This window comes from Rutilus rutilus (assembly GCF_951802725.1).
Source record: "Rutilus rutilus genome assembly, chromosome: 1".
Classification (NCBI taxonomy): domain Eukaryota; kingdom Metazoa; phylum Chordata; class Actinopteri; order Cypriniformes; family Leuciscidae; genus Rutilus; species Rutilus rutilus.
The window spans coordinates 50,583,754-50,596,108 of NC_140209.1; the positions used below are offsets into that span (position 1 = coordinate 50,583,754).

General features: G+C 36.7%; 1 protein-coding gene across 1 annotated transcript; it reads left to right on the forward strand.

Moving 5' to 3' along the window:
* Positions 1-9,379: 9,379 nt before the first annotated feature.
* gngt2a (guanine nucleotide binding protein (G protein), gamma transducing activity polypeptide 2a) lies at positions 9,380-11,158 on the forward strand. Its single transcript, XM_084407004.1, has 3 exons — positions 9,380-9,476; positions 10,501-10,590; positions 10,747-11,158. The coding sequence occupies exons 2-3, from the start codon at positions 10,507-10,509 to the stop codon at positions 10,870-10,872; spliced, it is 210 nt and encodes a 69-aa protein (XP_084263130.1). The 5' UTR covers positions 9,380-9,476; positions 10,501-10,506; the 3' UTR covers positions 10,873-11,158.
* The last annotated feature ends 1,197 nt before the right edge of the window (positions 11,159-12,355 follow it).

The window sequence follows — 12,355 nt, forward strand, 5'->3', positions numbered from 1 at the left end:
GAGAATGTGAAATTTTTAATCTGGAATTGTAGAGGACTGGGTAATACAAAATAAAAATAAAAAGCAGGTAATGGACAGGATCAAACAATTACAGACGCAAGTAGTTTTTTTCAGGAAACTCACATAGTAAAAAGTGAGACAATTAGGATTCGTCGGAGATGGCAAGGGCAAGTTTTTGCTGCCTGTCACACTTCTAATGCAAGGGGAGTAATGACTTTAATTCATAAATCAGTCCCAATACAGGTTCAGAAGGTAACTAAAGATCCATTAGGAAGATATATTATGCTACAGTGTACCTTTTTTTTTTCAGAAAAGATCAATTGAATTAATGTATATGGTCCAAATGATGACAACCCCAAATTTTTTAATGATTTGTTTTTGCTACCTGCTAGTTTGCCTGGATACTATCTTATTGCAGGGGAAATGAATTGTGTATTAGATCCTACCAAAGATCGTTCCACAGGGATTGATAAAACGCATACTAAAGCTAGGAAGTTGATACAGGAATTTATGAAAGACCTTAGTTTATCAGATGTTTGGAGGGATCTTAACCCAGCAGCAGTATCATATTCATGTTACTCTGGTATGTATCAGACATACTCACGTATTGATTATTTTCTTGTATTGGCAAACTGCTTAACGAAATAACAGATTGTATATCACAGCATAGTCATCTCTGATCATGCAGCAGTATCCTTATCATACAAAACTACAAAATTCATAAAGAACCCCCCTAGATGGCGCTTTCAGATAGGATGGCTTCGGGATCCAGAGTTTATAGAATATATGAATAAACAAATTGACCTGTATTTTGAAATTAATCATTCTGAAACATCTGCTGGTATTAGATGGGAAGCATTCAAAGCTTTTATTCAAGGACATATTATTTGTTTTTGCAGTTCAAAAGCCAGGAGGTCTAGACAGGAAATGAAAAAATTAGAAGATCAGATCAAAAAATTAGAAAATGATATTTTCCAGAACGCTACTGACACAGTAAAGCAAACAAGAAATTATTATTACTCCGGTCCCGATAATAATGAATTATCAGCAGGTAGAGCAGCTTCAAAAGTTTTGAGATTGAAACAACTGGTCGGTTACTTGCATGGCAAATCCGACAACAACAAACAGAACGTACCATCACAGTAATTGAGAGTTCAACAGAAACTATAGTTGACCCTATACAGATCAATGAAGCATTTAGAAATTATTATAAAAAACTATAGTTCAGAGTGCTCATTAAATTTGGATACACAGACGCAATTTTTAGATATACCACAGATTTCAATTGAAGAAAAAAAAAAATTGGATGAAGACCTAACATTTCAAGAAATTGGAGAAGCCATTGATTCTATGAAACCAGGAAGAGCTGCGGGCCCAGAAGGGCTTACTATAGAAATTTATAAGAAGTTTAAAAAAAAAAGCTATTAACCCCGTTTTTGGAAATGATAGTGGAGGCCTATCATCAAGGTCTTTTTCCTACATCAGTGAGAGGAGCTTTAATCACATTATTACCAAAACCAGGAAAATCAAACACAAAGTGTGAAAATATGCGGCCTATTAGCTTGTTAAATTCCGATACAAAAATATTATGTAAAGTTCCAGCTAAGAGGTTAGAAGGAATTCTACCAAATTTAATAGGAGAGGATAAAAATGGTTTCATACAACGCAGGCAAGGATTTCATAATGTTCGAAGAGTCCTAAATATTCTTCATGAACAGAGGAGTGAACGAGATACTGCTCTACTATCATTGGACGCCGAAAAGGCATTTGATAGGGTTGAATGGTCTTATTTGTTTGATTTGTTGTCTAGATTTGGGTTTGGTGAAGGGTATTGCAAGTGAGTTAGGTTACTTTATAATAGCCCTACAGCAGAAGTGTTGACAGATAATATGGTTTCAAAACCATTTAGCATATCAAGAGGGTGCAGACAAGGTTCACCCCTTTCTCCTCTTCTTTTTGCCATCTCCATCAAGCCTTTTGCCATGGGGAATTAACAGGCATTAGGATTAGACAGGTAGAACATAAAATAGCATCATTCGCTGATGATGTAATTATTTTTCTAAAACATCTTGATACATCAATACCTGCTTTATTTGATCTTATTAATACATTTGGAGAAATTTCTGGATAAAAAATTAATTCTAAAAGTTCCATTCTATATCTAAATGAGATTGACATAGACCTAAGTGTGCTGCAACCTTCAATATCATTGATTGTTTTGCATACCTGGGTGTAAAAATGTTATAAATTTATCAGAATAATAATAATAATAACAGAATAAATATCTTTAAAAAAAAATAATGTTTTGCCAACATTTTTATATTTATTCCAGAACATTCCTCTGCCTCCCCCTAAAACTTTTTTTCAAAGACTTAAAAAAATATTTTCTAAATTCATCTGGAATAACATGTTTCAGACTCCGTCTGACATTTTTGTACTTGCCATATGAGAAAGGAGGTCTACAGTGTCCTAACCTTCTTTGGAATTATTGGGCTATTCAACTTAGAACAATTATGTTTTATTTTTTATCTCAAGACTGCCCACCATGGGTGGATATATAATTTTTCTGCTATCAAATCAGACCTGCCTTTATATTTATGTTTATATTCATCAGAATTTAAAGATCTAAAAAAAAAAAACTCCAGTCCTATAGTTATAAATATGACGTGAAAAAATGTTTAGGTGTCTCCTCCCCTTTATCTTGCTTTAGTCCCATTTGGGGCAATACAAAGTTTAAACCAGGCAGATTGGACGCAGGTTTCAAGATTTGGGCAGACAAGGGCATAAGAGAGATAGCAGATCTATATGTTAACAACACTCTTATGTTTTGAGGAAATAGTCAATATATATAATATTCCTAAAAAAACATTTCTTTAAGTATTTATAAATAAGAAATGTCATACTCAAATCACAAAATAATTATCTGGATATGCCAACATTGTCTATCTTAGAAAAATAAATTACAAGGAATTATTCATGTAAAGGCTTAATTTCATCATTATATAATATGCTGGTGTCAGGATCAAAGGATTCTTCAAAATACAATTTGGAAGCCTGGAGATTGGATATTACCGAGGATATTCAGATGGAGGACTGGACGGAAGCATGAAAAGAGGCTCAATCACAAACAATGAACACACATCTGAAACTGCTACAATATAATGCGGATTTATATAACTCCAGTTGTATTGCATAAATATAATGAAAATGTCACTGACACTTGCTTAAGATACAGTGAGTTTAAAGGTACATTATATCATTGCATATGGGAGTGCGAAGAAGTCAAACATTTTTGGAAAGGTGTGAAAGAAATTATAGAGAAGATTCTTGATGTTAACATTTCATTGTCACCTTTATACTTTTTCTATTACATTTGTTTCCTAAGGAGATCAAGTTAAAAAAGAAAGAGTATATATTTGTAAATATATGCATTCTTCAAGCAAAACGGCTTATTTCTTTAAATTGGAAAAATATTTGTGCACCAAGTATAGGACGTTGGCTAAAAGAAATGGTAACAAATATGGCAATGGAAAAGATTAAGGGACAAATATACAGTTTTTGATGGAGTTTGGGGACCTTTCAGATCGTTCTTAAAATGTGGTGGACAGGTGTTAATACAGGTGCTGGTCATAAAATTAGAATATCATCAACAAGTATATAGACTCATTACATGTGAAATGAGATATTTCAAGCCTTTATTTGTTATAATTTTGATGATTATTGCTTACAGCTTTTGAAACCCATGAAATCAAAATCCCAGAAAATTAGAATATTACATGAAATCACACAGTAATTACACAGTGATACCATGGTCATTGAACCAGGTTTTGGTTCTTTTGGCAGTGTGGGCAGGTGCAAATCCTGCTGGAAAATGAAGGAAGCATGAAGTGCTCTGAAAATGTCCTGGTAGACGGCTGCGTTGAGAGGACAGCACAGTGGACCAACACCAGCCGATGACATGGCTCCCCAAACCAACACAGACTGTGGAAACTTCACACTGGACTTCAAGCATCTTGGATTGTGTGCCTCTCCATTCTTCCTCCAGACTCTGGGACCTTGGTTTCCAAATGAGATGCAAAATTTGCTCTCATCAGAAAAGAGGACTTTGGTCCACTGTGCTTTATTAAATCCAGAGTCAACGCAGCCGTCTACCAGGACATTCTCAGAGCACTTCATGCTTCCTTCATTTTCCAGCAGGATTTGCACCTGCCCACACTGCCAAAAGAACCAAAACCTGGTTCAATGACCATGGTATCACTGTGTAACTACTGTGTGATTTCATGTAATATTCTAATTTTCTGGGATTTTGATTTCGTGGGTTTCATAAGCTGTAAGCCATAATCATCAAAATTATAACAAATAAAGGCTTGAAATATCTCACTTTGCATGTAATGAGTCTATATAATATATTAGTTTCACCTGTTAAGTTGAATTCTTGAAATAAATCAACTTTTTGATGATATTCTAATTTTATGACCAGCACCTGTAAGTATGATGGCCTATTGGTTACAAAAACAACCCCAGTTATGGGTAAGCATAGAAAAGGCATTCTATATCCTTCTTCGCTTTCAGCTCTACTTTTTTCACCTCTACCAACTAAATGCCCTGGACCAATAGACAATCCTGTAGTTTCGCACACACTCAAGATTTGGTCCTAGGTCCGAAGGTTTTAGCAAGCCCTATCATAAAAAAAAACACTCTTTTGCTCCCTCATTTATTTGACGATTGGATTGGAAAAGGAATTTATAGTTTTATAGACCTATTTATTGATTAAGTAGTTGCATCATTTGAACAGCTACAAAATAAATACAACATACCTCGGTCACATTTTTTAAAATATTTGCAGGTTCCTGGGAGGAAGATTTGGGTATTGAAATTACAGAGGAGCAATGGGAGGCAGACCTTAAACAGATTCATAGCTCATTGGTATGTGCAAGACATGGCCTTATACACTTTAAAATAATGCATTATTTACACTGGTCTAAACAAAAACTCAGAAAGATATTTCCAGTTACAGACCCTTCATGCGATCGTTGTGGGCTTGCACCGGCATCATTGGCCCATATGTTTTGGAGCTTCTCAAAATTGTCAACCTACTGGAAAAGTGTTTTTCAGATATTGTCAAGAGTATTGCAAAGGCCTATTGATCTAGATCCCCTGATGGCAGATCTAGGCATCACAGAATCTAAGATAAAAACAGTGCTGAACACAGTTAGTTTAATTTATCAGTCTATAGCACGAAGATTAATTTTATTAAACTGGAAACAGAAAGCTGCCCCTACGCATAAATCTAATGAGGGATGTAATGGAGCATTTGGAGCTGGAGAAAAATCAGATTCTCCTTGAAAAAGAAAGAAGAAAAAATGAATAAAATCTGGCAACCTTTCATAGATTACTTTAATGACATTAATTCTTCTGGTGATAATTAAATTGAACCCTTAATACATGCGAACATTTAAGCTAAGAAGAGGAATAAATTAATGCTTGAGGTATATATTAGCCTAATGTCCCCATAACCCATTTTCTTTTTTCTTCATTTTTTAAATTTATTTAAAAAATAAAAAAAAATTATATATATATATATATATACAGTGGGTACGGAAAGTATTCAGACCCCCTTAAAATTTTCACTCTTTGTTATATTGCAGCCATTTGCTAAAATCATTTGTTCATTTTTTTTTCCTCATTATTGTACACACAGCACCCCATATTGACAGAAAAACACAGAATTGTTGACATTTTTGCACATTTATTAAAAAAGAAAAACTGAAATATCACATGGTCCTAAGTATTCAGACCCTTTGCTCAGTATTTAGTAGAAACACCCTTTTGATCTAATACAGCCATGAGTCTTTTTGGGAAAGATGCAACAAGTTTTTCACACATGGATTTGGGTATCCTCTGCCATTCCTCCTTGCAGATCCTCTCCAGTTCTGTCAGGTTGGATGGTAAACGTTGGTGGACAGCCATTTTCAGGTCTCTCCAGAGATGCTCAATTGGGTTTAAGTCAGGGCTCTGGCTGGGCCATTCAAGAACAGTCACGGAGTTGTTGTGAAGCCACTCCTTCGTTATTTTAGCTGTGTGCTTAGGGTCATTGTCTTGTTGGAAGGTGAACCTTCGGCCCAGTCTGAGGTCCAGAGCACTCTGGAGAAGGTTTTCGCCCAGGATATTCCTGTACTTGGCCGCATTCATCTTTCCCTCGATTGCAACCAGTCGTCCTGTCCCTGCAGCTGAAAAACACCCCCACAGCATGATGCTGCCACCACCATGCTTCACTGTTGAGACTGTATTGGACAGGTGATGAGCAGTGCCTGGTTTTCTCCATACATACCGCTTAGAATTAAGGCCAAAAAGTTCTATCTTGGTCTCATCAGACCAGAGAATCTTATTTATCACCATCTCGGAGTCCTTCAGGTGTGCTTTCATGTGTCTTGCACTGAGGAGAGGCTTCCGTCGGGCCACTCTGCCATAAAGCCCCGACTGGTGGATGGCTGCAGTGATGGTTGACTTACTACAACTTTCTCCCATCTCCCGACTGCATCTCTGGAGCTCAGCCACAGTGATCTTTTGGTTCTTCTTTACCTCTCTCACCAAGGCTCTTCTCCCCCGATAGCTCAGTTTGGCCGGACGGCCAGCTCTAGGAAGGGTTCTGGTCGTCCCAAACGTCTTCCATTTAAGGATTATGGAGGCCACTGTGCTCTTAGGAACCTTAAGTGCAGCAGAATTTTTTTTGTAACCTTGGCCAGATCTGTGCCTTGCCACAATTCTGTCTCTGAGCTCTTCAGGCAGTTCCTTTGACCTCATGATTCTCATTTGCTCTGACGTGCACTGTGAGCTGTAGGTCTTAGACAGGTGTGTGGCTTTCCTAATCAAGTCCAATCAGTATAATCAAACACAGCTGGACTCAAATGAAGGTGTAGAACCATCTCAAGGATGATCAGAAGAAATGGACAGCACCTGAGTTAATATATGAGTGTCACAGCAAAGGGTCTGAATACTTAGGACCATGTGATATTTCAGTTTTTCTATTTTAATAAATGTGCAAAAATGTCAACAGTTCTGTGTTTTTCTGTCAATATGGGGTGCTGTGTGTACAATAATGAGGAAAAAAAAAGAACTTAAAGGAGAACTCCGGTCAATTTTAACATTGAGCTCATTTTTTTGTACATTTGGAGTGCTGTCAGTACAGAGAACAACGACAAAAATCGGTGTTGCCTACACCGAGTTATCCTCTTTTTAAAATTTGCACCCTGTTGACTTCAATGGGGCAAGTTTTAAACCTGCTTTTAGGCTCTTAACATCCTTGATGTGTCATTACAAGTGCACAGGTCATGTGAGTGATTCCTTCGGAGTGAACGCGGGTGAATCTGACTGCAGTAGATGTGATTGTTGAGTTCACGCGCGTGATCATAGGTACTAAACCTATGCGCGTGAACTCGACAATCGACTACTGTGGACTTCGACCGAAAACAGGATGTAAATACAGGTATGTGCGCTGGCTGAATAAACATCATTTTTATTAATATCTTTCACATCTACTGTAGTCAGATTCACTCGCGTTCACTCCGAAGGAATCACTCACATGACCTGTGCACTTGTAATGACACATCAAGGATGTTAAGAGCCTAAAAGCAGGTTTAAAACTTGCCCCTTTGAAGTCAACAGGGTGCAAATTTTAAAAAGAGGATAACTCGGTGTAGGCAACACCGATTTTTGTCGTTGTTCTCTGTACTGACAGCACTCCAAATGTACAAAAAAATTAGCTCAATGTTAAAATTGACCGGAGTTCTCCTTTAAATGATTTTAGCAAATGGCTGCAATATAACAAAGAGTGAAAAATTTAAGGGGGTCTGAATACTTTCCGTACCCACTGTATATATATATATATACTGTATATAATCAAAGATGAACGGTTTGAAACGACTTGAGGGGGAGTAATTCATGACAATTGTTTTTCATTTTTGCGTGAACTATCCCTTTAAAGGAAGGAAAATGATGTTATTAGCAAGGAAATCCATTCTACAGGAAATAAATAACCTTGCTCTATATTTCATAGTGAAAAGCAAGAGTGAGAGTGACATCTTTGAGTCTAATCTCTTGGATTAAGACAGTCAAGACCTTGTAATGGGATTAGCTAAGGTGACGCATTTAAGGCAAGAGGCTTGTCTCCAAGATAACAGATCACACAGATGAGGCCTTTAATTGGCATAGACATAACAAAGGTAAAAGACCAAATACAAGATCCTTCAGACTATAGGTCAACATTTGCATTTGTCTGCCATTATGGATTTTACAACATCCTGATTTTATTTGAAATGCTTGGACATGGTGTGACTTGTCTGCTTACACTCACCTACAGCTGGATTGTGCTATGGGACAAGGAAAAGGATCAAGGATAACTCCATGTCAACAGTCACATATTAATGGTCTGTGCCTCTGTAAAGATAGATCAGAGGTCACTGTATTTGTGTTTCTTGCCTTGAAAAACATGCATTTAAAAATTAGTGATCTCCATGCCAGTATATATCTCTATTATTATTGATAATTATAGATGATGAGAGTATATATCAGCCCGGCTGATTAACTGCCTATTTTAAGAACAGCTTTGTCAATTGATAATTAATGATTTAATCAATAAATTATTTAAGTAAATATGGTTTACAATGAAAATTTTCTGAAAATTCAGAAATTTAGTAATACATTTGTTTCTAATATATTTACTCAATATCTGTGTATCTGAAAGTGTAAATTGAATTATGTGTATATAAGCATTATGTATAATAGCTGTACATAAAAATTTCAGCAAACCCCTATACCGATCAACCACTTATTGGTTCTTCTTGATGTGTTTTGGGATGATTGACTTTTAATAAGTTGGCTCACACATTCAGTCGGTCATGTCTAGTCCACCTGCTTCTTATCCAAAACTAATTCACTTGTCAGGAGAAGGTCAGTGGCATGTTAGTGGTGGTTGAGGAGATTCCCCCTTCCATATGTAAAGCGCTTTGAGTACCCAGAAAAGCGCCATATAAATATAACAAATTATTATAATTATGTTGACCTCTACATTTTTTTTAACAAAGCAAAAGCACTTAAAATCATCAAATGCACAGATACACCCTCGGCACAAAATCAACATTTTTCCATGGCACATGACATTACATAAAATGAAATCTTGTAAGAAGAACTGCCCACACACACGAACAAATAAACCGCTCTACCCTTATTCCGGGTGATTTGACCTCCTTAATTACCGAGATGGCTTAAGCTGATCAGAAATCTGGATGAAGGAAGTGTGCTTGTTGGGGATCAGTCTCCACCCCCCCTCACCTCCTACCATCTGGAGGTGATCCTGAAGAGGCGACAGCACCAGACAGAAGCGCTCAGTTCATCTCCAGACCACAAACCCTGTACATGGTCCCTTAAAGTGCAGAGAGTGACCTGTTCCCTCCATTGGCTGCCCCACTGACCGATAGGTAAGTAAAACATAACAATGCTCTAAAGGTGATAAATCTGTATGTATGCATAATTATGTTCTAACGATGAATTATATGAATGACAATATGCATATATTAACAATACAGCCAGATAAAGTAACTATGTGACTACAGTAAAAGTTACGAGGAATTTTAAATGATGTAATGCTATGCTATCATCTGAATGGCATCAATGTAAATTGCAGTAGTGGAAAATCTTCTTGCTCAAATGGAACAACCATATAAATAAGTTATGACATACTTTATCATGCTCATCTGGGAAATGCTACTTGTGTCAAAAGTTCTTGAAAATTTTATATGGTAACTTTATGTGACATTACATTTTGTAGAATCAATTACATAAATATTTAGCCTAGAAATGGAATTCCAAGCTTTTATGATATACACTTGTTTAATGTAATACAATTTGATATTAGATTAATATTAGCAATTTTGTTCACACCTTAATCAGTAATATAACGAGAGAAGACAAGTAGTTTTTAGTTAAATTGCAAACATCTCTAAACAAACAATGACAAAGCTAAACACAATTAATATTTTGTAACTTGTTGGGTGACAGACAGGTTTAAGTTGTTTGGTGTTATTCAGTTATCTTGTGTAAAATATTCAGTCTGTTAAAAATAGCAACAGAGCAGTCACTTTACAATGGCGACTCAACTGATCTTTTTCAAATATAATAGTTTAATATTACACAATCATGCGTTGAACCTGTTCTGCTCACTTGCCTTCTAAATACTAAAATCTGTAAATGCAGTGACACTTAATATAAGTATTTCCATTTTCAGAATGTGTCATACAGTAAATTGAACTTAAAGGACAAATATTGGGATATTAATCACCATATGTATGCTAGTGCATGCTCGGATTTTAATCCCATTCCTCTCTTTACATTATGAACATTATTTTTAATCCTTTTTTGAGATATTTGGAAATGCAAACAAAACACACAAAGTGTGCCAATGTCACAGATGTAACATTAGACCTTGTAACTTTATTTGCTCAGGGCAAGATGGCGCGGGATATGTCCGATAAGGACATCCTGAAAATGGAGCTAGAACAACTTCAGAAGGAGGTTAAGACCACTAGAGAGCCTGTAAGTTCCTCTGCCTTCTGATTGGCAGCCCAAAGAAATATGTGTCATTCATTCTTTACATAGCCCCCTTGCATTTTTTGTTTATTAAATATTTTGATAATGCTTCCAGGTACCAGTAAAAGGCACGCATCTGACATACTTTCCCCCTTTCCTCAGGTCTCTAAAACTGCAAAGGAGATTTGTGAATGGGTTGAGGCCCAAGCCGCAGAAGATCCTCTCATAAAAGGAGTTCCTGAGGACAAAAACCCCTTCAAGGAAAAGGGTGGATGCATAATAACTTAGCCTATGTGAATTCTTGTAGCAAAAGTATACGAGGATGTGTTAATTTGTGTACCTGTTATCTGAACTTAAATGAGGAGTAAGCACATTGTGCTTAGCTTTAGCATTTCTACTAGACACCATACAGACTGCAAGACTTACAGAGTCAAAAAAGACTGTGTCTTGTTATTATTAAGGATGGCAGCCCTCTTGAAGCAAACTCTTTGTAAATAAAACTGGCTGTAATTCCATTCTTGTTCCATCTGTCATTCCATTATCCAAAAAATAAAGTCACATTCAGAAAGCAAAACCTCATCGCCTTCATAGCTTACCCTATACAGTTAGGCTGCATCTGCTATCTCCGTGTAATGCACAAGCTCTCTGTATGTGTATGCATTAGTTTAGAACAACGATTAATGACGCGGACACACTTAAAGACACACATTCTAAGACTGAACTGAACACACTTACAGACTGTTTCCAACGACTGGAGCAGAGTTTAAACACAGACTGAACGCAACTGTATCTGACTCACGTTTGGGCATGATCAGTCTTAAGTATCAAATTACATTCATAATCTGCCTTACAGTTGTTAAGTGTGTCCCCGGCATAACTTGCGTATACAATAAGCTGTTGAAAATGTGCATTCACTTGATCAATTCTGAGCATCCAGATGGTATAATCAAACATCTTGTGGAGCCTCTTGAGTATGCATTTATTTGTCAGTTTACCATGGAAAGTGTGAAAAGTGGACTTCAAAGATTTCTTATCCTGTTACACCCTCTATAGGCCATGCTCAGTGACTAGTTGACATTAAGCTTAAAGCATCATGGCACATTAAAGAGTCTCTGCAACCCCCACTATATAGTAGGCGAAAAACAGTACCAGGCATGTAATCAGCTAAAGACAAAAAAGGAAGCAAGCCTGACCCCCATGCCACCAAGCAAAAATAATTATATATAAAAAAATATCTTACTATTGCAAGAATACATATTTTTAAGGCAGGTGCATAGGGGAAATCTACCTCAAAAGTTAAGAACAGTCTTGAAGAAAACAATTAGATGACTTAATTTGTAAGACTAGTCTAGTGCAACCGGCCACAGATCTAGTCTCGGGTAGCCAGACCTGAAGTCAGCCAGCAGTGTGAAGATCCAGCGGTCCCTGGGCGTCACGGGCGTCTGTCTGAGTCCATCGCAACTCTAGGGGGCAGCATTGCAGCATAAATGAAGAGTGTGAGAAGACACAAGACACCCTGCAGTAAAAGCAGCTCTAAAGTACTGATTTTTTTTCCCCTTCTACTGTTTTGATTTACTTGCGTCTAATTTATCAGCAATGAGTAGTCGTAGGCTACTATGCACAACATATGAGAAGTTAAACATTTTGAAACTATGAGTTCTGCTCTTTGATGTTGTGCAAAGTAATCTTTATTTTATTTTATGTTTCTGGGAAGGTGTTATTTCAGTAACAGTCTTTTCCTTGAAAAACAGCCCTTAATATATATTTTTTT

Coding starts and splice junctions, on each gene's coding strand:
- gngt2a (XM_084407004.1), top strand. CDS start 10,507: ATGGCGCGGGATATGTCCGATAAGGACATCCTGAAAATGGAGCTAGAA. Junction 10,591..10,746: donor TTAAGACCACTAGAGAGCCT/GTAAGTTCCTCT, acceptor CCCTTTCCTCAG/GTCTCTAAAACTGCAAAGGA.